This window comes from Mustelus asterias, unplaced genomic scaffold, assembly GCF_964213995.1.
Source record: "Mustelus asterias unplaced genomic scaffold, sMusAst1.hap1.1 HAP1_SCAFFOLD_42, whole genome shotgun sequence".
NCBI classification, from domain to species: domain Eukaryota; kingdom Metazoa; phylum Chordata; class Chondrichthyes; order Carcharhiniformes; family Triakidae; genus Mustelus; species Mustelus asterias.
In genome coordinates, this window is record NW_027590119.1 from 2,862,084 (window position 1) to 2,889,634 (window position 27,551).

At 49.2% G+C, this 27,551-nt stretch overlaps 2 protein-coding genes across 2 annotated transcripts in view; one reads left to right on the forward strand and one right to left on the reverse strand.

Annotated features, from left to right (window-relative positions):
• Positions 1-26,747, reverse strand: LOC144482742 (uncharacterized). The gene is made up of 2 exons (XM_078201580.1): positions 26,647-26,747; positions 1-1,124 (listed from the first exon to the last, which is right to left on the reverse strand). The coding sequence occupies exon 2, from the start codon at positions 790-792 to the stop codon at positions 1-3; it is 792 nt and encodes a 263-aa protein (XP_078057706.1). The 5' UTR covers positions 793-1,124; positions 26,647-26,747.
• Positions 1-27,551, forward strand: part of LOC144482743 (uncharacterized) — a 101,496-nt gene that overhangs the window by 58,260 nt on the left and 15,685 nt on the right. Inside the window, exons 2-3 of the mRNA XM_078201581.1 lie at positions 6,276-7,477; positions 8,032-8,074. Coding sequence (XP_078057707.1) covers positions 6,639-7,477; positions 8,032-8,074 — 882 coding nt within the window. The 5' untranslated portion in view covers positions 6,276-6,638. The remainder of the gene's footprint in view (positions 1-6,275; positions 7,478-8,031; positions 8,075-27,551) is intronic.

A 27,551-nucleotide genomic window follows, 5' to 3' on the forward strand; every position in this document is an offset into this window, starting at 1 on the left:
TCATCCACCCCGGCGGAGGGGCGGGGGGGGGGGGGGGGGGGGGGGGGGAGCAGGGGGGGAAAGAGAAAGATTGAGAGAGAGAGAAAGATTGAGAGAGAAAGAATCCAACCCCTGTAATCGCTTGTGAAATTGTTGGTGTCTCTGCAGGTTGGATGACCGATTGAATCCCTTCCCACACACAGAGCAGGTGAATGGTCTCTCCCCGGTGTGAACTCGCTGCTGTCTCCGCCGTGTGGATGACCTCCTAAACCTCTTTGAGCAGTGAGAGCAGCTAAACGGTCTCTCGTCAGTGTGAATGGGTTGGTGGACCATCAGTTCCCCAGAGCTTTTGAAGCCACTCTCACAGTCAGAGCATTTAAAGGGTCTGTCTTGGGTGTGAGTGACCTTGTGGCTCAACAGATTGTTCAACCGAGTGAATCCCTTCCCACACACAGAGCAGGTGAATGGCCTCTCCCCGGTGTGAACTTGCTGGTGGGTCAACAGATTGTTCAACCGAGAGAATCCTTTCCCACAGTCAGAGCAGGTGAACGGCCTCTCCCCGGTGTGAATGCGCTGGTGGGTCAGCAGATTGTTTAACCAAGAGAATCCTTTCCCACACACAGAGCAGGTGAACGGTCTCGCCCCAGTGTGAACTCCCTGGTGTGTTTGTAAATGGTATAACTGAGTGAATCCCTTCCCACACACAGAGCAGGTGAATGGTCTCTCTCCAGTGTGACTGTGCCGATGAGTTTCCAGTGCAGATGGGAACCTGAATCCTTTCCCACAGTCCCCACATTTACACAATTTCTCCATGGTGCGGGTGTCCTTGTGACTCTCCAGGCTTGACAATCAGTTCAGTTACAACATAACATGGGTGCGGTCTCTCTGCTGCAATGTATTTTCAGGCTGTTTAACTGGTTAAAGTTCTTTCCACAGTCACTCAGGTGTGTGCATGTTTCAGTGTGTGTGTGTCTCGGTGCTTTTCCAGTCACACTGTTTAAAATCTCCTGAAGCAGACAGAGCAGAGAAACATTTCCATTCTAGATTCAAAGGTCGATGATATTCAGGTCCCAATGAACTGAGTGACTATGTTAGATTTTGATGTGAAGTTTGGTTTCATATTCGTCTTTAAATTTTCTGATATCCTGCAAAAGGAATTTACAAAAGTCATCAGTGTCAGTACAGGATAGAAATTCAGAACAGACAATTCTAGTTTCTATGGAACATTCTTTTCTCTCTCATTCCTCAAAGCTGTAAATCTCCATCCCACACACTCTCCCTCCATTCTCACTCTGCTGTATCTAATATTCACCCTCCCAATTCTCCTGAAGGTGCTGATTGAGGCTGATTGACAGATCCATGCTCACTGCTTCCTGTCCTGGACACAGAGAGAGCTGGAAATTTCCATGCAGGCTGCCAGACAGATAACTGTCTACATTACTGGAGTAAAAATGTGTGGAATATACAGACCAAATTCACTTCATTCCCTTCAGTTGCTGCAAGTCCCCAATTTTCCCCAGAATGAGGAAAGAAATGGAAAGGGGGAAACATTGATTTCCTCCCAGATGTTGCCCAGAGGAGGAAGTTTCACTCTGAAGCTCATTGGACAACTTCTGCATTGTGACGTCACGATAGAGTCCTGCCTGAATCAGCCAATAGGAATCACTGTGCTCCGTGTTGATGTCTCCAGGTTCCAGTGCGCAGGCCCGGGCGCGCGGACCCGGGAGCCCCGCCCCCACCCATTGTTCCCCTCCCCCTACACCACATCGAGCCAAGGTTTCCAGGCAACCGGCTGGCGGCTCCGGCCAGAGCGAGAAGCCGCTCGGTGATCGCACCCCCCCCCGCCCCCCCCAGCCCGGGACTGCAAATGTACGAGGGAGAGGGGAAGCTGCGCATGTGCGGGGGAGAACCCACCCTCTGATCTTCATGTTGAGGTGTTGACCAATGGGAAGAGTTGGAGGACCGGAAGGACTCTGGTCTTCCAGCCAATCAGAGCGCTTTGTGTGAATGAAGATTGATCTTTAGACAGACTCAAACCTCCTCCTGTCGCCAACACCTGTGAGTGGGAAAGATTGGATTGTCCAGCCAGTCCACCATATTGGCCGTTCGCTTTGCGTGTTGGCCAGTATAGTGTGCTCCAGGCAGGGGGCGGGCAGAGGATAAGGAGTTCAAGGCGGGCTTAATGCGCGCCTTGCGGTGAGCTTTTGGAAATGTGGCCGCTGGGAGGAACGCCTTGGTCGGCGTGAAGTTTCTGTTTCAAGTGCTTGGGTTCGTGACTTGTGCAAGAACTTTTTGTTTCGGCTGGGGCTTGTTGAATGCTGCTCTCGCTGGGATTCCTGTGCCTTGAAAGGCGTGGCCCAGGTAGATGCAATCTCGGAAGACCCAAGCCAGGGAGGAGCCATTTGGGAACTATGGTTTCGGAAGGTTCAGCCGCGGAAGGTGTGACCCCAGACGGTGCAGCCCCAGTGGGTGTGATTTTGGAAGTTCTGGCCCGGAGTGGTGGACTTTGGAGGACTGTAGTTGAGCGTTGTCGACTTCGGACGGTGGAATGTTGATGGGCGAAGCTCTGGAAGGCGATGCCTCCGAAATGTTTCACAATTGTATGGTTGTTCATGGATTGTTTGTTATTGTAATATGTGGTTTTCCTGTTATGATAGTTGGTGGTTTGTTCTGGCCCCCGTCTATTTTCTTGCGTTATTTGTGGCCTGGGGGGCATCCCCCCCTGGATAAAGTCACCCCCGGGGGGTGTGACATCCACTTGGGGAAAGTTCTGGGTGGTGAAGCCCCGGACATAGTAACACCAGAGGGATTTTTATTCTCCGGGAGAAAAATTGGGAAGGCAGGCCCGAACTGAGTACCCTGGAGAGACTCTCCCACCACCCCGGCTGAAATTCCGGAAGGCAGTCCGGATTGAGTAGGCGGGGTGGTTTCCCCATTTCCCCCCTCCGGCTGAACATCCGTAAGGTGTAACCCCCGGATATGAGTACCACTGGAGGGTTGCATCCCCCGGCAGGTGGACAAACCCAGGGGACGGTGCCCTTATGCTTCAGTGTTTATTTTTTTGTTGTGTACAGTTGTAGTGTTGTTAATGTTTGTAGATTTGTAGATTATGATTTGTAAATGGAGGTGTATTTTGAGGGCAATGCCCTGGAAAACTGTAATTGACGATGAACCCTTCCGAAATGGAAGGTAGTAATTGATAAATGGATGGTGTTAGCCATCGGTAATGTATTTTTCATGGATTGTTTGTTATTGTAATATGTGGTTATCCTGTTATGGTAGTTGGTGGTTTGTTCCGGCCCCCGTCTATTTTCTTGCGTTATTTGTGGCCTGGGGGGCATCCCCCCCTGGATAAAGTCACCCCCGGGGGGTGTGACATCCACTTGGGGAAAGTTCTGGGTGGTGAAGCCCCGGACATAGTAACACCAGAGGGATTTTTATTCTCCGGGAGAAAAATTGGGAAGGAAGGCCCGAACTGAGTACCCTGGAGAGACTCTCCCACCGCCCCGGCTGAAATTCCGAAAGGGGTCCCGGATTGAGTAGGCGGGGTGGTTTCCCCCATTTCCCCCCCTCCGGCTGAACATCCGTAAGGTGTAACCCCCGGATATGAGTACCACTGGAGGGTTGCATCCCCCGGCAGGTGGACAAACCCAGGGGACGGTGCCCTTATGCTTCAGTGTTTATTTTTTTGTTGTGTACAGTTGTAGTGTTGTGTTAATGTTTGTAGATTTGTAGATTATGATTTGTAAATGGAGGTGTATTTTGAGGGCAATGCCCTGGAAAACTGTAATTGACGATGAACCCTTCCGAAATGGAAGGTAGTAACTGATAAATGGATGGCGTTAGCCATTGGTAATGTATTTTTTTCACATTTGTTCTTTGTGTATTTGTAATTGTTTTGTATTAACGTATTTGTAATAAACAAAAAGAAACCAACATCTGTGAGTAAAACACTTTCCTTTCTCCCCCTTTCCATTTCTTTTTTCATTCTGGGGGAAATTGGGGACTTGCAGCAACTGATCATGAGAAATAGAAGCAGGAGTGGCCACCAGGCCCTTCAAGCCTGTCCCGCCATTCAGTATAATCACAGCTAATCTATTCCGGCCTCAACTCCTTCACAATGCCACTTCCCATAGCCCTCTATCCCTCAATCTATTAAATATTTATCCACCTCACTTTAAATACTTCTCATCATCCAGCCTCCACCACCCTCTGGGACAGAGAATTCCAGAGATTCACCATCCTCTGCGAAAATAAATTTCTGCGCACCTCAGGTTTAAATGACCGACCCTTTATCTTGTAGCTTGTTTGTGATTCTTCCACTTGTGAAAATATCTCACCATCTACCCTGTCAATCCCCCAAGGATCTTATCTGTTTCAATAAACTCACCCCTTTGTCTTCTAAACTTGAAAGAATGCAGATCCAGACAATTTATTCTCTCCTGTCCTCTTATCCCAGGAATTAGCCTGGTGAATCTCCTTTGGACTATTGCCAATGTTACTATATCCTTGTTTAAGTAAGGGGATCAAAACTGTACGCAGTGTTCCAGGTGAGGCCTCACCAACACCCTGTGCAGTTATCACAAAACCTCCCTGCTTTTAAATCCAACACCTTTGCCATAAAGGTCAAAATTCCATTTTCCTTCTTACCTATTGTGGAACCTGCCTGCTAGCTTTTTGTGATTCATGCACAAGAACACCGAGATTCCTCTATACTTCAATCACCTGCAGCGCCTCTCCTTTTAGATAATCTCCCTTTTGAAATACATAGGCGGCACGGTGGGACAGTGGTTAGCACTGTTGCCTCACAGCGACAGGGATCCGGATTCGTTTCCCAGCTTGGGTCACTGTCTGTGAAGTTTGCACGATCTCCCCATATCTGCGTGGGTTTCCTCTGGGTGCTCTGATTTCCTCTCTGTCTGAAAGACGTGCTGGTTCGGTGCATTGGCCTGAACAGGTGCCAGACTGGTGACTGGGGGAATTTCACAGTAACTTCATTGCAGTGTTACTGTAAGTCTTACTTGTGACGAATAAATAAACTTTAACTTTATGATCTCACACTTCCCCAAGTTCAACTCCATTTGCCAGGTTTTTGTCACCCAATCTATCTGGATCCCATTGCAGAATCAAAATATCCTCATCACAACATGTCCTTCCACCTATCTTTGTACCATTTGTTAACCTTATATTCTGTTCCTTCCTCCAGGTCATTAATTAAATAATGAACAATTGTGAGCCAAGAACTGATCCCTGTGGTACTCCACTAGTTACATCTTCCCTCTCTGAAAAGGACCCATTTATTCCAACTTTCTGTTTTCTATGTGACGGCCAGTTTTCAATCCATGTGAACACACTTCCACAATTCCATGGGCCTTTACTTTATGCGCCAGCCTCTTCTGCGCCACCTTGTCGAATCCCTGGAGTGCAAAAGGAGGCCATTTGGCCCATCTAGTCTGCATCAGCTCTTGAACAGAGCATCTTTCCCAGGCCCTATCGCCATTACCACACATTTTTACCCCACGAATCCCCTAATCTATATCTATTGGGACACAAAAGGGGCAATTTAGCATGGCAAATCTACCTAACCCACACATCTTTGGACTGTGGGAGGAAACCAGAGCACCCGGAGGAAACCCACGCAGAGAACGTGCAGACTCCACGCAGACAGTGACCCCAGGCTAGAATTGAACCCGGGTCCCTGGTGATGTGAGGCAGCAGTGCTAACCACTGTGCCACCGTGCTGACCTTTGTGCCATTCTTACGATTGACTTACTGCTGTTCCTGATGTTGAAAAGGCATCGCACCACCAGCTTTTGAAGGGCAGTTAGGAATGGGGAGCATATAGGGCGGCATGGTAGCACAGTGGTTAGCACTGCAGCTTCACAGCTCCAGGGTCCTGGGTTCGATTCCCGGCTCGGGTCACTGTCTGTGTGGAGTTTGCGCGTTCTCCTCGTGTCTGCGTGGGTTTCCTCCGGGTGCTCCGGTTTCCTCCCACAGTCCAAAGATGTGCGGGTTAGGTTGATTGGCCAGGTTAAAAATTGCCCCTTAGAATCCTAAAATGCGTAGGTTAGAGGGATTAGCGGGTAAATATGTGGGGGTAGGGCCTGGGTGGGATTGTGGTCGGTGCAGACTCGATGGGCCGAATGGCCTCCTTCTGCACTGTAGGGTTTCTATGATTCTATGATTTCTATGAGTGGCCTCGCCAGCGATGCCCACATGCCATAAAAGAATGAAAAAAAGAGAATTGCCTGTTCTGAATTTCACCCTGGTACTGATTTTGTCAACTCCTTTCACAGGATATTAGAAGGTGAGGATCTACAGTCAAAAGTCTCAAACCAAACGTCACGTCAAGATCTGGCACAGTCACTGAATTCATCAGGAGCTGATTATCATCAGCTTTGGAATCTAGAAGGAGAAATGTCCATCTCTTCTGTTTGTCCCAAAAGGGTTGAAACGTCAGTGTGATTGGAAAAGCACCGAGACACACACACACCTGAGTGAGAGTGTTCCAGTGCACTGACTGTGGAAAGAGATTTCACTTGTTGCACAACCTGGAAAAAACTGCACAATTTGGACCAGGGAGACCGTGCACCTGTTGTGTGTGTGGACAAGTCTTCAACGAATCGTTAAACTTTGAGAGGCAAAAGGACAGCAGCACCATGGAGAAACCGTGGCAATGTGAGGACTGTGGGAAGAAATGGCGATTCCCGTCTGAGCTGGAAATTCATCGACGCGTTCACACTGGAGAGAGGCCGTTTACCTGCTCAGACTGTGGGAAGGGATTTGCTCATTCATGCAACCTGCTGACACATCAGCGAGTTCACAGCGGGGAGAGGCCATTCACCTGTTCTGACTGTGGAAAGGGATTCACTCATTTAACCCACCTCCACACACACAAGCGAGTTCACACTGGGGAGAAACCGTTCTCCTGCTCTCAGTGCGGGAAGGGATTCTCTCAGTTATCCCACCTTCTGAAGCACCAGCGAGTTCATACCAGGGAGAGGCCTTTCACCTGCTCGGAGTGTGGAAAAACATTCACTACTTCATGGAACCTGCTGACACACCAGCGAATTCACACTGGGGAGAAGCCATTCACCTGCTGTGCATGTGGGAAGGGGTTCAGTCGGTTATGCAGCCTGCAGACACACCAGCGAGTTCACACCGGGCAAAAACCATTCACCTGCTCTGAGTGTGAGAAGGGATTCGCTCAGTTATCCCACCTGCTGTCACACCAGCGAGTTCACACCGGGGAGAGGCCGTTCGTCTGCACCATGTGTGGGAAGGGATTCAGTGAATCATTCACCCTGCTAATACACCAGCGAGTTCACAAGGACGAGAGGCCATTCACCTGCTCAGAGTGTGGGATGGGATTCACGAAGTCATCCAACCTGCTGACGCACCAACATGTTCACACAGGGGAGAAGCCGTTCACCTGCTCTGTGTGTGGGAAGGGATACACTCAATTATGCAGCCTGCGCAGGCACCAGAAAGGTCACAAGTGATGACAGATTTTGCTGCTCCTGCTGTTGTTAATCACATCCTCGACTGAACCAGGTTCATTGTGATTGTTGGGAGGGTCGGAGGTTTCTTTCTGCTGGACTGACCCGTCTCACAACTTTACTTCCTGTCGGTTTTTGAGAGTTGTTGCAAGTATATACTTTCAATTTTTATTTACATCACAGAATAAAATGGCGTTTGGAACGTAAAAGATATTTGTTCAAAACTGTTTGGAACTCCCGAAATCATGATCAAGCTATCCCACTCCCTATCATCCTGGTGTGCTCCATGTGCCTATCCAATAACCGCTTAAATGTTCCTAAAGTGTCTGACTCCACTATCACTGCAGGCAGTCCATTCCACACCCCAAAGAGAATTGTTGCAAGTATCTACTTTCATGTTTTATTTGCATCACAGAATAAAATGGTGTTTGGAATGTCAAAGATATTTGTTCAAAACTGTTTGGAACTCCCGAAATCATGCCAGGTTTCCATGGAGATGGGCTGTGGTGGTTTGAATGTTCTTCTGCTTAATTTCTCTGGCTGTTTCTCACAGAAGGAAATTGCGAAGCTATAAGGTCTACGTTAGCTGTGATCGAGTGGGACACTACATTAAAATATATGATCTCGACAATTAAGGGCGAGTATTTAAGGAATGCAGTGCTGGAGTGGTATTGCCACTGGAATTGTGATCCAGAGACCCAGGTTAATGCACAGAGGTCACGGGTTAAATCCCTCCACAGTACATCAATCTGTAAGAATCTGGAACTAAACCTCTAATGGTGACCATGAAACCATTGTCGGTTGTCGGAAAAACCCATCTGGTTTACTGATGTCCTTTGGGTAAAGAAATCTGCTGTCCTGGTCTGGTCTACATGTGACTCCAGAGCCACAGCAATGTGGTTCACTCTCAAATGCCTTCTGAAATGGCCTAGCAAGTCACTCGGTTGTATCAAACCACGAGAAAGACTATAAGGAATGAAATTGAACTTTCTACGGTACCAAACATCATAAACAGCAAGCGACAGACAGAGCTGAATGATCCCACTGATCAGATCTGAGCTCTGCAGTCCTGCCAGTAATATTCGTGCTGTACAAGTGTGACACTATGAGCATTTCCATCATGAGAGAATCGAACCATCGCCCCTTGACCTTCACTGACATTGCCATTACTGAATTCCCTAACTATCAACAGGCTGGGGATTACTATTGACCAGAAACTGAACTGAACCAGCCATATAAATACAATGGTTGTAAGGGCATGTCGGAGGCTGGGAATCCTGCAGCCAGTAACTCACCTCTTGACTCCCAAGAGCCTGTCCACCGTTTACAAGTCAGGAATATGATGGAATGCTCTCCACTTGCCTGAGTGAGTGCAGCTCCAGCAACACTCAAGAAGCTCGCCATCATCCAGGACAAAGCAGCTCGCTTGATCGACACCCCACTCTCAAACATTCTCTTCCTCCACCACCGACGCACAGGGGCAGCAGTGTGTACCGTCCACAAAATGTAGTGCAGGAACTCAGTGAGGCTCCTTAGACAGCACCTTCCCATCCTGTGACCTGTACCATCTAGAGGGACAAGGGCAGCAGAAACATGGGCACACTGCCACCTGGAATTTCCCCTCTGAGTCACAGAGCAGCGTGACCTGGAAATATATCGCTGTTCCTTCACTGTCACTGGGACCCAGAACTCCCTCACTGACAGCACTGTGGTTGTACCTGCACCACATGGACTACCAACGGTTGAAGAAGGCAGCAGCTCACCAACACCTTCTTAAGGACAATCGGGGAGGCAATAAATCCCAGCTTAGCCAGCGATGCCCACATCACATGAATAAAAAGAAATTGAAAATTGGATTGGGACAATTAAGGGATTGGGAGAAATAATACTGAGTAAGAACTGTCCACAACTTGGACAGGGGTAAAGAGAGAGCTGGAGAATCTTTTACATCCATGCTTGATCTGTTGCTTGAAGCATCTGTCCTTATGTACCAGTAACCTAGAACTCACGGTGCTCCTTCAGGGGAAGAGAAGATCGATCAGATGTTACCCCAGGCGGGGCCAGAACAGAACTGGAAAATAACGGAGTGAAATTCAGTGAGGGTCAGAGAGAGAGTTCTCCTCCCCCTCAAGGTGTGGACTGTAAGAATCCTGGGGGACCCCCTACTTTGGGTTTTCTTGCTAATTAGTGAACATTAAATTAAATTCTATAACTGGCTGTGCATTGATTTTGAATTTGATTGTTACACTTCTCCTGTTTTTATCCCTGTTGCGATTACACTCTGGGTAAGGATGGTTGACAGGTGACAGGATGGGAAATTGTGGCTTGGATCTTCATTAACCAAATGTTTTATTGATCCGAAAGGTGTAAAAGGGGCCAAACTTCAGCAGAAATGCAGCAGAGCTGAGAGCAGACGACTTGCTGTGTGGGAGCAGGGAGATAAACAGCTCCCAGAGGACAGAGAAAACAGGAGGGCCTTGAACCCGAGTCGACACCTGTGTGTCACGGCCACCATGTTTTCACTGCTTGGCATGGGAATGCTGACTCCCTGTACCAGGGACGGAGCGTGGGAAGACAATTGTTTGAGAGTTTGATGTGGCTTGTGCAAGTATAGATGGTTCAATGACATGTTTTGTAATTGGTCCGTTCAAATGTTAGCTGGGCAATGATTGGGTTAAATCAGTCTCCATAGTCTTTGTGATGTGACAAAGTATAAGGAGGGATTCCCCGAGCACAGAGATTAGTCGAGGTTTTACATATTGCATTGACTGGTGCCATGGCATCTGGGGCAGAGCAGGGAGCACTTCCGTGGAGATGCTGCTTCTCCCCAGAGTGTAATGGTAATGCTGCTGCACTTTGATACGACTGCTCAGACATTAGACTGTGTCAGCTCTTATTGATACTGAATAAAATCTAACCACTGTCACCAATAAGGGTTATCACTGGGAATCATTTCAGAGTTTTGGAAAAGGGGAGAAAGGGTTAATTGACTCCCTGATCCCCATTTTCTAACATCGCTGTGTCAAAAATAAAATCCCATCTCCCCCTCTGGCTCCTTTGCCAATTGCCTTAGAGGGACTCACTTTCTGTTAAAGAGCCTGCCAACCCCTCTCACCCACTTTCCCTAAAGTGCATCAATCTCATCAGGAAAAGTCCAGGATCAAAAACAACCAGAGTAAAAGGATGTTCACAATGTTCTGGACACAAATGGTTTCTCTTTAATTCATCTGTAGCCTGTTCCCTGCCCTCTTTGTGGAACACCTCCGCTCAGTCCACAAGCATGACCCTGACCTTCCGCTCGCTTGCCATTAGAATTCACCACCTTGCTCTCACACTCACATTTCTGTCCTCGGCCTGCTGCAATGTTCCGGAGAAGCCCAACACAAGCTGGACAAACAGCCCCTCATCTTCGGATGAGGCACTTTACAGTCTTCTGGACTCAACATTGAGTTCAACAACTTCACACCCTGAACTCTCTCCTCCATTTTGATTTGTTGTTTTTTGCTGAGTGCCAGTCTGCATCTTGTCTTCATGTTTTTTTGCTTCCACAGTAAGAAGTTTAACAACACCAGGTTAAAGTCCAACAGGTTTATTTGATAGCAAATGCCACTCGCTTTCGGAACAGGCTGTCCCTTCCTCAGGTGGAGTGGAGAAATGCTCACAAACAGGGCATACAGAGACACAAACTCAATTTACAGAATAATGATTGGAATGCAGTCTTTACAGATAATCAAGTCTTAAAGGTACAAACAATGTGAATGGAGGGAGCATTAAGCACAGGTTAAAGAGATGTGTATTGTCTCCTGACAGGACAGCCAGTGAGATTCTGCAAGTCCAGACAAGCTGTGGGGGTTACAGATAGTGTGACATGAACCCAAGATCCCGGTTTAGGCCGTTCTCATGTGTGCGGAACTTGGCTATCAGTTTCTGTTCAGGACTCTGCGCTGTCGTGTGTCGTGAAGGCCGCCTTGGAGAACGCTTACGCGAAGATCAGAGGCCGAATGCCCGTGACATGCCATTTTTGCTTCCAGACAGAGCTGTCCTTTATTCTGTCATGAACAATTATTCTGGACCAATGATTTGTTTATTTCATGCAACTTTCACCTCTCCCTTTGCACTTTTGACTTCTTTGCTATCTGATCTCACCTGCACTCCAACTAATCCCTGATTTTCCCTTTTGTTCTACCTGACCATTATTTGGCGACTGATTCAAACTCTTTCAAGCATTCCAGTTTAATGTGACAACAAGGACAGGAGTCAACTTTTAATCCTCTTAACAATCTTCTTTTATTTGACACTTTAGATATGAACTCAAACTTAAAACCGTTGCAACACTTCAACTCTTTACTAAACAGTAACTCTAATTATTTAACTGAAAATAGACACGACCTGGTTAGAATGAAGTCCATTCCTGATGTGGAATCTGTTCTTTTAGTCTTTGACGATGTTCTTCAGAGTGGTCTTCTTCTGGTGATGGTTGATCTCCAGAGTTATCATTACAGACAAAGAACTGCACATCTTTTATCTACAAATTGTTTCAACTTTCCAGCCAATTCTCTGGTGCCCAGCCAATGCTGTAACCAGAAATCAATCACATGGCTTGAACAGTCAATGAAATTTCTTGTAAACAACTCTGTTATGCTTTGTGTCAATAACATGTAGCTCACATCACCTCCATAAAACCTGGTGCCATCAGGTCAACCCCAAAATAAACAACTCCCCACATTTGGTCAACACAGGAAGCTGCAGGTCACAGTTCCAAGACCAGGCCATGACTTACAGTAACTCTGCAGCCTGCATTTGTTTTTAATTATAAGTTGACCAAAAATCCCAGCATGCTTAATTCTCAGTCACCTTTGCTTTTGAAAGCTAATGTTGTCATTATGGGCGTCAAAAATCATTGTTGTAGACGTGCATTGTCCGTCCACATGACATAAGAACATAAGAAGCAGGAGTAGGCCATCTAGCCCCTCGAGCCTGCCCCGCCATTCAATAAGACCATGGCTGATCTGATAGTGGTTTAGTTCCACTTACCCGCTCCCCATAACCCTTAATTCCCTTATTGATCAGAAATCTATCTACCTGTGATTTAAACATATTCAGCGAGGTAGCCTCCACTGCTTCAATGGGCAGAGAATTCCAGAGATTCACTACCCTCTGAGAGAAGAAGTTCCTCCTCAACTCTGTCCTAAACTGACCCCCCTTTATTTTGAAGCTGTGTCCTCTAGTTCTTGTTTCCTTTCTAAGTGGAAAGAATCTCTCTGCCTCTACCCTATCCAGCCCCTTCATTATCTTATATGTCTCTATAAGATCCCCCCTCAGCCTTCTAAACTCCAACGAGTTCAGGCCCAATCTACTCAATCTCTCCTCATAAGCTAACCCCCTCATCTCCGGTATCAACCTGGTGAACCTTCTCTGTACTCCCTCTAAGGCCAATATATCCTTTCCCCCCTTTCCTGCCAGCTCCAAACCCATTACATTTCTCCCTCTCTTCATTTTGAATAATAGTGAAACATTATCTCTGTTTCTCTCTCCACAGATGCTGCAATTTTCCAGTTCTTTCTGTATTTATTTCAGATCTACCTGTAGTGGGGGGAAAAACACTATTTACCATCCAGGATAAAATAAATGTCCTTCATCAGCTTTTGTGGATCATTTCAGAGGAAATGTGCTCTCCCAGGCTCAAAGAGCATCAGCCCACTGGAAGCAAAGCCACGTGATGGGCCAATCCAGCAGAAAGAAACCCTCCGACCCTCTGTTAGCGGGGTTTACCAGGTGGCCGGGTATCGCTGAAACTTCAGCGAATACAAAGACTCACAAAAGCCAGTTTCCAAGTTTAAAGATTTATTTGACCACCAAAGCTCAGGGAGAGATTATCGAAGAGTCCTCGGCCCCTCCAGAGATACAGCAGCCTGACATCTCCAATAAACTCCAACAAATACAGTTTAAGATCGATCAATTATACATTTTTCATATCAAGTTCTCCCGCCTTTCATTAGCTTTGAATCAATCTTCAATATTCTTAAATCATTGTGTGATTTAAATCACACTACCTTAAATCAGGTAGTGAATCTCTTTAGACAATTGCATTTTACCCTCTGACATGATGGTTATTCATTGGTCCGCAGAATCTGGACGTTTCCTCCCCTGTTAAGTTGGGGGAAGGCTAACTATAGCCGGATTAGGCAGGAATTGGTGGATATTGATTGGGAGAGGATGTTCGAGGGTAAGTCCGCGCCTGGCATGTGGGAGTCTTTTAAGGAACTATTGATAAGGCTGCAGGATAGGCATGTGCCTGTAAAAAGGAAAGATAGGAAAGGTAGGATTCGAGAGCCGTGGATAACCAGGGAAATTGAGGATCTGATTAAAATGAAAAGGGAGGCGTACGTTAAGTCCAGGCAACTGAAAACAGATGGAGCTCTGGAGGAATACAGAGAGAGTAGGAAAGATCTCAAACGGGGAGTTAGAAGGGCAAAAAGAGGTCACGAGATGTTCTTGGCAGGCAGGATTAAGGAGAATCCTAAGGCATTCTATTCATACGTTAGGAACAAAAGAGTTGTCAGGGAGAAAATCGGACCTCTCAGGGACAAAGGAGGGGAATTATGCTTCGAACCCAAGGGAATAGGGGAGATCCAAAATGAATACTTTGCATCGGTATTCACGAAGGAGAGGGGCGTGTTAACCGGGAGTGTCTCGGAGGGAGGTGTTGACCCGTTAGAGAAAATCTCCATTACAAGAGAGGAAGTGTTAGGTTTTTTAGGGAACATTAAAACTGACAAAGCCCCAGGGCCTGATGGCATCTATCCTCGATTGCTCAGGGAGACGAGAGGTGAAATTGCTGGGCCTCTGACGGAAATCTTTGTCGCTTCTTTGGACACGGGTGAGGTCCCTGAGGATTGGAGGATAGCGAATGTGGTCCCGTTGTTTAAGAAGGGTAGCAGGGATAACCCAGGAAATTATAGGCCGGTGAGCTTGACGTCCGTGGTAGGGAAGTTGTTGGAGAGGATTCTTAGAGACAGGATGTATGTGCATTTAGAACGGAACAATCTCATTAGTGACAGACAGCATGGTTTTGTAAGAGGGAGGTCGTGCCTTACAAATTTGGTGGAGTTTTTTGAGGAAGTGACAAAAACGGTTGATGAAGGAAGGGCCGTGGATGTCGTCTATATGGATTTCAGTAAGGCATTTGACAAAGTCCCACATGGCAGGTTGGTTAAGAAGGTTAAGGCTCATGGGATACAAGGAGAAGTGGCTAGATGGGTGGAGAACTGGCTTGGCCATAGGAGACAGAGGGTAGTGGTCGAAGGGTCTTTTTCCGGCTGGAGGTCTGTGACCAGTGGTGTTCCACAGGGCTCTGTACTGGGACCTCTGCTATTTGTGATATATATAAATGATTTGGAAGAAGGTGTAACTGGTGTAATCAGCAAGTTTGCGGATGACACGAAGATGGCTGGTATTGCGGATAGCGAAGAGCATTGTCGGGCAATACAGCAGGATATAGATAGGCTGGAAAATTGGGCGGAGAGGTGGCAGATGGAATTTAATCCGGATAAATGCGAAGTGATGCATTTTGGAAGAAATAATGTAGGGAGGAGTTATACAATAAATGGCAGAGTCATCAGGAATATAGAAACACAGAGGGACCGAGGTGTGCAAGTCCACAAATCCTTGAAGGTGGCAACACAGGTGGAGAAGGTGGTGAAGAAGGCATATGGTATGCTTGCCTTTATAGGACGGGGTATAGAGTATAAAAGCTGGAGTCTGATGATGCAGCTGTATAGAACGCTGGTTAGGCCACATTTGGAGTACTGCGTCCAGTTCTGGTCGCCGCACTACCAGAAGGACGTGGAGGCATTGGAGAGAGTGCAGAGAAGGTTTACCAGGATGTTGCCTGGTATGGAGGGTCTTAGCTATGAGGAGAGATTGGGTAGACTGGGGTTGTTCTCCTTGGAAAGACAGAGAATTAGGGGAGATCTAATAGAGGTATACAAGATTATGAAGGGTAGATAGGGTGAACAGTGAGAAGCTTTTTCCCAGGTCGGAGGTGACGATCACGAGGGGTCACGGGCTCAAGCTGAGAGGGGCGAAGTATAACTCAGACATCAGAGGGACGTTTTTTACACAGAGGGTGGTGGGGGCCTGGAATGCGCTGCCAAGTAGGGTGGTGGAGGCAGGCACGCTGACATCGTTTAAGACTTACCTGGATAGTCACATGAGCAGCCTGGGAATGGAGGGATACAAACGATTGGTCTAGTTGGACCAAGGAGCGGCACAGGCTTGGAGGGCCGAAGGGCCTGTTTCCTGTGCTGTACTGTTCTTTGTTCTTTGTTTTGTTCTTTGTTGGTGACTCAACTTCCTCTACTGCTTAGCAACGCCAGACGTTAAGGTCAAAGTTAATCTTCCCACTATTTTCCTCCATGTCACCGGCCATATCAGACTGATGCACGTTCTCATGTCTGAGAAGGCATTGTCTTATCCAGACAGAGAATAACTCTGTTCATAAGCAGCCCTGAGAACCTGACTGCTCACAATTCCCGTTAATAAGAACTTGCACATTCTGAGGTTTCATTGTTTCCTAAGAATGAGGCTCTGTCTGAAAGTCCCCAGACCATCAGGCCCGGCGGCAACTTGCTCTTGGCTAAAGCACTCAATCACTCTATAAAAATACAGTCAATACATTTAAAATATCAAAAGATGCGTTTAAATCATAATCACTTGTTTTAAATCTCTTACTGCATTCACATGTGTGTGAACTATTCTCTTGTTAGCTTCTGAGTCTGATTTAGAGTCATTTAACTCAATGCTGGTTGTTCAGTCAGTGTCTTAAATGCCTAATGGTTTAAAATCTTCTCGAACCTACTAGGATTTTTTTCCTTTCCCCAACACCCTCCCACTTCACCAACTGTCAGAATGAACATGGTTCAGTCCTGGATGTGATTAACAGCAGCAATAACAGCAGAACCCAACCCTGGTCATCACTTGTGAACTCGCTGGTGTCTCTGCAGGCTGGATGATGTACTGAATCCCTTCCCACACTGAGGGCAGGTGAATGGTCTCTCCCCAGTGTGAATTCGCTGGTGTCTCTTCAGGGCATTTGAATGTCTGAATCCCTTGTCACACACAGTGCAGATGAAGGGCCTCTCCCCAGTGTGAATTCGCTGGTGTCTCTTCAGGCTGCATAACTGAGTGAATCCTTTCCCACAGTCAGAGCAGGTGAACGGTCTCTCCCTGGTGTGAACTCGCTGGTGTGTCAGCAGAATGGTTGAGTGAGTGAATCTTTTCCCACAGTCAGAACAAGTGAATGGCCTCTCTCCAGTGTGAACTCGCTGGTGTCTCTGCAGGTTGGATAACTGAGTGAATCCCTTCCCACACACAGAGCAGTTGTACGGCCTCTCTCCAGTGTGAACTCGCTGGTGTATCCGCAGGTCAGATAACTGAGTGAATCTCTTCTCACACACAGAGCAGGTGATTGGCTTCTCCCCGGTGTGAACTCGCTGGTGTGTCCTCAGGGTGGATGACCATTTAAATCTCTTTGTGCAGTGAGAGCAGCTGAACGGTCTCTCCTCAGTGTGAATGCGCTGGTGAATCATCAGATCTGCAGCACTTTTGAAGCCACTTCCACAGTCAGAACATTTAAAGGGTCTCTCATTGCTGTGAGTGACTTTGTGTGTCAGCAGGTTGGATGAAGTAGTGAATCCCTTCCCACACACACAGCAGGTGAACGGTTTCTCCCCGGTGTGAACTCGCTGGTGTCTCCGCAGAATGGTTGAGTGAGTGAATCCTTTCCCACAGTCAGAGCAAGTGTACGGCCTCTCCCCAGTGTGAACCCGTTGATGTGTCCACAGGTCAGATAACTGAGTGAATCCTTTCCCACAGTCAGAGCAGGTGAATGGCTTCTCCCCAGTGTGAACTCGCTGGTGTCTCCGCAGGCTGGATGACCATTTAAATCTCTTTGTGCAGTGAGAGCAGCTGAACGGTCTCTCCCCAGTGTGAATGCGCTGGTGGGACATCAGATCCTGTGAGCTTTTGAAGTCACTCCCACAGTCAGAGCATTTAAAGGGTCTCTCACTGGTGTGAGTGAGATTGTGACTCAGCAGACCGGGTAACTGAGTGAATCCCTTCCCACACACAGAGCAGGTGAATGGTTTCTCCCCAGTGTGACTGCGTTGATGAGTTTCCAGCTCAGATGGAAACCTGAATCCCTTCCCACAGTCCCCACATTTCCATGGTTTCTCCATGGTGCGGGTGTCCTTGTGACTCTCCTGGTTAAAGCTCTTTCCACACTCAGTGCACTGGAACACTCTCACTCCGGTGTGAGTGTGTCTCGGTGCTTTTCTGGTCACACTGATGTTTAAAATCTTCTGAAGCAGACAGAACAGAGAAGTTTTCTACTTTTGGATTCAAAGGTCGATTATATACATGTCCCAGTGAATTGAGTGACTGTCAGATCTTCAGGTGATCTTCAGGAAAAGTTTGAGATTTCTATCTGTAAATCCTCACCCTCTGATATCCTGTAAAAGGAATTTACAAAAGTCATCATTGTCGGTGCAGGAGAGAAATTCAGAACAGACTATTTTAGTTTCTATGGAAAATTCTTTTTTCATTGTTGAAAGTCAGGTCGGATACTTCGAGGTGTTCTATGAAGCTCGCCTGACCTGTAACATTTTACTCCAGGTGTGATTCAACTGACCCTTGAGGAGCTTTTATCGAAAACAAAGTTTAATTAAGAATATTGTTGACATGCACAGCAAGACAATTAGCGAGAACTTTTAGTAATTGCAAACAAGAAACACAACAACCACGATAAGGTACAACGCTTAAGGAATATCTCTAACGTGTTCTAACCAAAGCCAACATCCAATACACAAAACACTCCTAATAAGCACACTACAGCATAGGTTAATGCCCACTTGTTACAGGTATCCAGCATCCTGGGTTGAATGCTGAAAATCCCTTGGGAAGAAACTCAGAAGTGATTGTAGTCGAATCTGTTCCCCTAAAACACAGTTTCTTTAAGGCAGAACCAAACAAAGAGAAAATACAGACAAAGAGACTGCTTCTTAGCTTGCTGCGAAACTGCTTTCCAAAACGAAACTAAAAGCCGAAAGGAAAAAACTCCGATCACCTGACTGCCACAAACGAATCTGAAAGCCCCATCACCTGACTGCCACAGCTTAGCTCCACCCCGTAATGACATTGCTCAAGCTATAAGCGGCATGATTTAAAAAAAAATTTTTTTCAAGGTATCATTCAAGGTATGACATAATTCCCCAAAAGCTGTGAATCTCCATCCCACACACTCTCCCTCCATTCTCACTCTGCTGTATCTAATATTCACCCTCCCAATTCTCCTGAAGGTGCTGATTGAGGCTGATTGACAGATCCATGCTCACTGCTTCCTGTCCTGGACACAGAGAGCTGAAAATCTCCATTCAGGCTGCCAGACAGATATATGTCGATGTGACAGGACGAACAATGTGTGGAATGTACAGACTGGATTCACTTCCTTTCCCTTCAGTTGCTGCAAATTCCCAATTTCCCTCAGAATGAGAAAAGAAATGGAAAGGGGAGAAAAGGAAGTCTTTTACTCACAGATGTTGGCCTCTTTTTAGGTCAAACCAAAGAAACAAACTCAAGTTAAGTCAGGACAAAGTAAAAGGGGCAGCTCCCCAAAAGGAGGGGGGGAACAGCCCGAACAAAAATCAAAGTACAAAGGAAACTTAAAAACATCAAATTAAAATGTGATTATTAGGGTCGATAACGCACCCCAACCCCTGCGGTGCCCAGCGGGCGCGGAAGGCGTCAACCGCGCCCATGGACACCGCATGCTCCCTCTCCAGGGACACCTGGCCGCGAACGTAGCCGCGGTAGAGGGGAAGACAGTCAGGATGGACGGCCCCGTCGATCGCCGGCTGCCTGGACCGGTAAATGGCGCGTTTCGCCAGGAGCAGGTTCACGAGGAGGTCGCCATCCCGACCCTCCCCTCTCCGCACCGGGTGTCCGTAGATCAGGAGCGTGGGACTGAAGTGCAAGCAAAACATTAATAAACGGTTCTTTCGGAAAACAAAAAGGGAGTGCAACCTAAGACACAAAAGAAAGAAATGGTCCACGGACTCCACAAGGCCGCAGAAAGGGCAGTCTTCGGAGCCCGTGAACCAGTGAATCCTACGGTTGTGCGGCACTGCTGCATGCATCACCCTCCACCCCAGGTCCCCGACGTAATTGGGGGAGATCCCTCCGTAGAGGGACCTCCGCCGCCCGGCGGCAACAAGGCCCGCCAAGGTGTATCCGGGCGACAGGTGAGGACGCGGTAGTGGAAGGTGTGCAGCAGCAGCCCGCACAGGAAACACCTCCGCGCGGTAGAAAAAGGCACGGAGGACATTTCCGTGAGGCGGCTCAGGCTGTGGGGCACCTCACCCAGGGGAGGGGGCTGAGGCTTTGGGCCAATGTGGAATTCCGCCCGAACAGGGGAACGCTCGGGCGGGATCCCACCGCACGCCTGCGCCGTCTCGAGTTTGCGTGCAGTTTCGGGGCCGAGCACGACCGTCCTAAGGTCTAGGATGGCTTTGGCCGCGCGCCAGACGGATGTCCCAACGCGCTCAGCCAGCACGCGGGGACTCATCCAGCCCGCTCCTCCGCCATCGAGCACGTCCCCGATTCTGGTCACCCCGGCGTCCACAGCCCCCCTCTCCGCCAGCCACCTGAAGTCATACGGCTGGAGGAGCGGATTCCTGAGCAGCGGCTCTCGCACGAGAGCCGCTACTCCTGACGGGGGAGAGCTGCGTCGCGAGGCGACCTTGTTCCAGACAGTGAGGAGGTCCTGGTAAAAGACGGGCAACTCCTGCAGGGTGGTCGAAGCACGCCCCAGTTCGATATGCAGGGGCTGCAAGTCATAACTCAGGCCGTGCCACTGGCGGAAGAAATACGTCGCCATGGCACACCACTGTGGAGGGGGCTCAACGTAAAGGTACCTCTGCAGGGCCTGGAGGCGGAAGGTCGCTATCTGAATGCGGAGGCACACCAGACCTTGTTCGCCCTCCTCAAGCGGTAGATGCAGAACCACGGCAGGGACCCAGTGCAGTCGATTGTCCCAGAAGAACCGCAGGAGGGTTCTCTGGATATTGGCAACATGCTACCAAATAAACCTGTTGGACTTTAACCTGGTGTTGTGAGACTTCTTACTGTACTGGCAACAAAGCCAGGGGGAGGGGTCAAAGGGACCAGCCGGTACCACAGCATGGAGGCGAGCAACTGGTTTATGACGAGAACTCGTGCCCGTGAATGGTCACAAACACTCACCTCTGAAACAATTTAACTGATTTTAATATTAAAATCTCCTGCTGGAGCCTGCAGCTGGAAAGATATCAGAAGCATTGGCATCAGAGAAAAATCTCCCAGTTGAGGAAATCCCCGGGGAGCGGGGGTGATGTCACTGTGCAATTTTAAGTATGTAATGAGATCACAGACAGGAACACAGAATACCTGGGTCTGTGCAAACCAGTGATCACCACACACATTATGGAGGATGTGAGGCTCCTTGACAGGGTGCAGAGGAGATTTATCAAAATGGTTTCAGGGATGAGGAATTATAGTTACAATGTTAGTGTGGTGAACCATCGTTGGTTCACCACTGGGGTTTGTTACCATGTTACTGTTGGGCTAGGGTGTTATTACTGTGGGGGTTGTACTATGTTGTTGGGTTAGGGTGTTTACCTGTTATAAGTGTTACCATGGCACATTCCAGTGGGGTCCCGCCTCCGGTGGCAGGGTATAAGACCCCCTGCTCCGGCAGGACCCCTTCAGTCTGAACTGGTGTATTCGTGTTAGTAGTTTCATTGTTACTGTATTAAAGCCTTCAATACTAAAGCCTTGATTCCATGTGCTCATTGACGCGCATCAATTTAATACAGTAAACAGAGAGTATGGAACAGATTCTAAAACCGGATCGTCTGACACTGGACCCACGTGCGGTCGGTGCAGCTAACACATTCGACCATTGGTGGAAGTGCTTTGAGGACTACCTGGCAGCCTCGGTAGCTATCACTACGGACAGTGATAGACTCCAGGTCCTCCACGCGAGGGTAAGCGACACGATTTACCTAGCCATTCGTGCAGCTCCCACTTACCAGGGTGCCGTCGAGCTCCTAAAGAATAGGTACATTACGCCACCCAACGAGATACATGCTCGTTACCTCCTCGCTACACGACGTCGGCAGTCAGGCGAAACCATAGAGGATTATGCCAATGAGCTCCTGCAGCTTGCCAGGGGTTGCGACTGTAAGGACGTCTCCGCCGAGCAGTACATGTACGACCTCGCCCGAGACGCGTTCGTAGCAGGGGTAGGGTCCTCGTACATCAGGCTTAAATTACTAGAAAAGGGGAAACTCAACTTGACCCAGGCAATGGGGATGGCCGCGAGGTTGGAGGCGGCGTCGAAGAGCTTGGCGCTGTACCCCGAGGACCACGTGCAGTCAACGTGGTTGGAGCAAGCTCTGCTCCCTCCTCGCCCCGCGAACCCGCGCTCCCAGATCGATTCGACGACGGCGGCAGCTCCAGGTGGCCAGCGATGCTATTTTTGCGGTGGGGCCAAGCATCCACGGAAACAGTGTCCGGCAAGAACGGCAATCTGCAGCCAGTGCGGTAAAAAAGGCCACTACGGCAAAGTCTGTAGGTCCAGACCTAAAAACGGCAGTGCAGTTTGTAACCCTCCAGAACGGAGACCATCTCTTTCGGCGTTGCAGTACCCACGAGGTCCGACCACGTGCGATCTCAGGACGGCGCCATCGTGGCAAACAGAGGAGGAGGAAGACCACCAGGAGTCGCTGCGCTTGGCGCCCTCGCCCACGTGCGATTCATGGGGGCGGCCATCATGGTCCACGACGACTAGGAGCGACCAGCAGGGGTCCTCAGCATCCACATCGGCAGCATGCAGTGACGCCCAGGGGCCAACGGTGGCGTCGATCTCTCTGGACCAGACCAGGCATTACAGACTGGAACATTCTATGATGGAGGTAAAGGTTAGTGGCAGAACTGTGAATTGTCTGTTTGACAGTGGGAGCACCGAAAGTTTCATACACCCTGAAACTGCTAAAAGGTGTGGACTCCGGATTCTCCCTGCCAAACAGACAATTTCCATGGCATCACAGTCCCGGTCTGTACCGATCCAAGGACGATGTATGGTAACTCTTGAGGTACAGGGCACAGTTTACGAGCAATTCAGGCTCCTTGTGCTACCTCACCTTTGCGCGCCAATTATCCTCGGACTAAACTTTATGGTCCACATGAAGAGTGTGATCCTACAGTACGGTGGGCCACTCCCTTCACTGGCAGTAGGGAACCAGCCGCAGCCTCCAAATTGCCCAAAGCGCCCCGCGTGCAATCTATCCATCCTGAAGATCACGACACCATCCCTTTTTAAAAATCTGGTACCTGGCTGCAAGCCCATCGCTACTAAAAGTAGGCGTTACAGCGCTGAGGACCGGATCTTTATTAGATCTGAGGTTCAGCGGCTCCTCAAGGAAGGGATCATACAGGCCAGTGCTAGTCCGTGGAGAGCGCAGGTCGTGGTAGTCAAAAGCGGGAACAAACCTCGGATGGTCATCGACTATAGTCAGACCATTAATAGATACACGCAGCTGGATGCGTATCCTCTCCCGCGCATTTCTGATATGGTCAATCAGATTGCGCAGTACCGAGTGTTTTCTACCATAGACCTTAAGTCCGCCTACCATCAACTCCCCATCCGCCCAGAGGACCGACAATATACGGCCTTTGAGGCGGATGGTCGTCTATACCAATTCCTCAGGGTTCCATTTGGTGTCACCAATGGGGTCTCGGTCTTCCAGCGTGCTATGGACCGAATGGCGGACCAGAATGGGTTGCGGGCTACCTTCCCGTACCTGGATAACGTCACCATCTGCGGCCATGACCAGCAGGACCACGACACGAATCTCCAACACTTTCTGCGCGCTGCATCTCGCCTGAATCTGACCTATAACAGGGAGAAGTGCGTATTCCGTACGCGTAAGTTAGCCATTAGGGCGGCACGGTAGCACAGTGGTTAGCACTGCTGCTTCACAGCTCCAGGGTCCCGGGTTCGATTCCCGGCTCGGGTCACTGTCTGTGTGGAGTTTGCACATTCTCCTCGTGTCTGCGTGGGTTTCCTCCGGGTGCTCCGGTTTCCTCCCACAGTCCAAAGATGTGCGGGTTAGGTTGATTGGCCAGGTTAAAAAATTGCCCCTTAGAGTCCTGGGATGTGTAGGTTAGAGGGATTAGCGGGTAAAATATGTGGGGGTAGGGCCTGGGTGGGATTGTGGTCGGTGCAGACTCGATGGGCCGAATGGCCTCCTTCTGCACTGTAGGGTTTCTATGATTTCTTTCTATGATCCTCGGATACGTGGTGGAAAACGGGGTCATTGGCCCTGATCCAGACCGTATGCGCCCACTCACTGAACTTCCCTTGCCCGCTAGCACGAAAGCACTGAGGAGATGCCTCGGGTTCTTTTCGTATTATGCACAGTGGGTCCCCAACTACGCGGACAAAGCTCGTCCGCTCATTAAGTCCACGACCTTCCCACTTACGCCGGAGGCCCAATTGGCCTTCAAGGTTTTGAAAAGCGACATCTCGAAAGCCACGATGCACGCGGTGGATGAATCCATCCCTTTCCAGGTGGAGAGTGATGCATCTGACTTCGCCCTAGCCGCCACACTAAACCAGGCAGGCAGGCCCGTCGCGTTTTTTTCCCGCACCCTTCAAGGCCCAGAGATTCGGCACTCAGCGGTGGAAAAGGAGGCTCAGGCCATTGTGGAGGCAGTCAGACACTGGCGCCATTACCTGGCAGGTAAGCGGTTCACCCTGATCACGGATCAACGATCCGTGGCGTTTATGTTCAATAACACGCAGAGGGGCAAGATCAAGAACGATAAGATCTTGCGGTGGAGAATTGAGCTCTCCACCTATAATTACGATATTATGTATCGTCCAGGGAAGCTCAATGAGCCCTCGGATGCCCTCTCGCGCGGAACATGCGCCATCATGCAGGAGGACCGCTTGAAGGCTCTCCACAATGATCTGTGTCATCCTGGAGTCACCAGACTCTACCACTTCATCAAAGCCCGCAACCTGCCCTACTCGGTGGAGGAGGTCAGGTCAGTAACTAGAAGCTGTCGGATTTGCGCAGAATGCAAACCACACTTTTATCGACCAGACCGGGCACATTTGGTCAAGGCCACTCGCCCTTTTGAGAGGCTGAGTGTGGATTTTAAGGGCCCCCTTCCCTCAACGGACCGGAATGTCTATTTTCTCAATATAATAGACGAATATTCCCGGTTTCCGTTTGTTTTCCCCTGTGCGGACACGTCAACTGCCACCGTCATCAAGGTTTTCAGTGAACTTTTTACCCTGTTCGGGTACCCCTGCTATATTCATAGCGACAGGGGCTCGTCGTTCATGAGCAACGACTTGAGGCAATTCCTGCTCTCATTCGGGATTGCCTCTAGTAGAACCACGAGCTACAACCCTAGGGGTAACGGACAGGTGGAAAGGGAGAATGCTACAGTCTGGAAGGCTGTCCTACTGGCATTGAAATCCAGGGGCCTTCCAGTCTCCCGTTGGCAGGAGGTCCTTCCAAATGCGCTCCATTCTATCCGCTCCCTCCTGTGTACGGCAACCAATGCTACTCCCCACGAGAGGATGTTCTCATTCCCTCGGAAGTCGTCCTCGGGGACCTCATTGCCAGCCTGGTTGACGTACCCAGGACCCGTCCTTCTGCGGCGCCATGTGAGGGCTCGCAAGTCCGACCCCTTGGTCGAACCGGTCCAACTCCTCCACGCCAACCCTCAGTATGCCTATGTGGCATATCCTGACGGGCGAGAGGACACTGTCTCCATTAGAGACCTGGCGCCCGCAGGGGACGTAGCAACCCCTGTCGCTCCTATTCCCCCAGTCACAAATCCACTACTCCTCATTACTTCCCCAGACGTGGCGCGGTCAGCACCGGGACCAGTGCATAACACTTTTACTCCCATGTACAGCTTGCCTGAGACTCGGAGATCGGCGCCACCATCATCACCACCACCACCACTACCACCAAACGTTCCAGGATCCCCTGCACCATCGCCTCACCAGGGCCGGCCGGCCCGGGAGTCCTTGAAGGGACAGCCACACGTTACTTGGAGAGAACCACTACAAGCACCTGATCCGGTTTCGCAACCGGTGTTGAGGAGATCGCAGCGTCGGTGCGGTCCTCCAGACCGTCTGGACTTGTGAATCCTGTGATTTTTTTTTGTTATTGTCTGTTTTCGTCCACCCCGCCACCTTTTGTCTTAAAGGAGGGGTGAATGTGGTGAACCATCGTTGGTTCACCACTGGGGTTTGTTACCATGTTACTGTTGGGCTAGGGTGTTATTACTGTGGGGGTTGTACTATGTTGTTGGGTTAGGGTGTTTACCTGTTATAAGTGTTACCATGGCACATTCCAGTGGGGTCCCGCCTCCGGTGGCAGGGTATAAGACCCCCTGCTCCGGCAGGACCCCTTCAGTCTGAACTGGTGTATTCGTGTTAGTAGTTTCATTGTTACTGTATTAAAGCCTTCAATACTAAAGCCTTGATTCCATGTGCTCATTGACGCGCATCAGTTAGGCTGGATAACTTGGGGTTGTTCTCCTTGGAGCAAAGTAGATTGATAGAGGTGTACAAGGGTACGTGGAGGTGTCAAAGTTTACATGCTCTGTTTACACGTGTACAAGCTCTGTCTATGGGTCATCCAGTCTCAAAACGTTGGTTGTATTCTCTCTCCACAGATGCTGTCAGATCTGCTGAGATTTTCCAGCATTTACTGTTTTTATTTTCCTTTCTTTTTCCTTCTCTGCTACCGCTCTGCCTCATCAATAAGACATTGGGACTCAGGGTTGATGCAGTTTGATGGACAAGTTGTCTCCATTCTGAACACTGGGGAACAAGCCCCTCCCACTGATTGACAACATTGCCCTCTACAAACATGGCGGGCGCACGTGCGCACTGCTGCATATTGCCCCCAATAAAGATGGCGAACGTTAACCCGGGACGAACATGAGGAGCTGCAGCCCTGCTCGGTACAAACTGGGTCCGGGAAGTTCTCTTCCGCGGTTTGCGGCTGACACAACATGCTTACGCAGCGTTTCCACCCACCTGGACGATCCATTGCTCTCTCCGTACCTCCAATCACCTCGAACAGATTTCCGAGCCCAGAACAAAAGCCGTTTCCCATCGCCATTACTCACACTGCGCATGCTCCAGTCAAAGCTGGCCCCGCCCCTCTTTCGCTCCCATTGGTTGGAGGACCGACCGCTCCATGTCGGTCCTCCAGCACTGTCCCCTCTTCCCATTGGTCCGCGCTGCCGTCAATCAGCCGGGCATTGTGACGGTGATTTGCTGCTTGTCCAATAATAACAGGAAGAAGTTTAACAACACCAGGTTAAAGTCCAACAGGTCTATTTGGTAGCAAACGTCACACAAGCTTTCGGAGCCTCAAGCCCCTTCTTCAGGTGAGTGGGAATTCTGTTCACAAACAGGGCATATAAAGACATAGACTCAATTTACAGAATAATGGTTGGAATGCGAATCCTTGCAGCTAATCAAGTCTTAAAGGTACAAACAATGTGAGTGGAGAGCTTCCACTCTAAACACGTTAAAGAAGCCATCCCCGACGGACAAGCCCTCCGTATACACAGGATCTGCTCGGATGAGGAGGATCGCAACAGACACCTCCAGATGCTGAAAGATGCCCTCATAAGAACAGGATATAGCGCTCAACTCATCGATCGACAGTTCCGACGCGCCACAGCGAAAAACCGCACCGACCTCCTCAGAAGACAAACACGGGACAAGGTGGACAGAGTACCCTTCGTCGTCCAGTACTTCATCGGAGCGGAGAAGCTACGGCATCTCCTCTGGAGCCTTCAACATGTCATTGATGAAGACGAACATCTCGCCAAGGCCATCCCCACACCCCCACTTCTTGCCTTCAAACAACCACACAACCTCAAACAGACCATTGTCCGCAGCAAACTACCCAGCCTTCAGGAGAACAGTGA

Bases quoted from the DNA above. Each gene is read 5' to 3' on its own strand.
- LOC144482742 (XM_078201580.1), bottom strand. From the start codon at position 792: ATGGAGAAATTGTGTAAATGTGGGGACTGTGGGAAAGGATTCAGGTTC.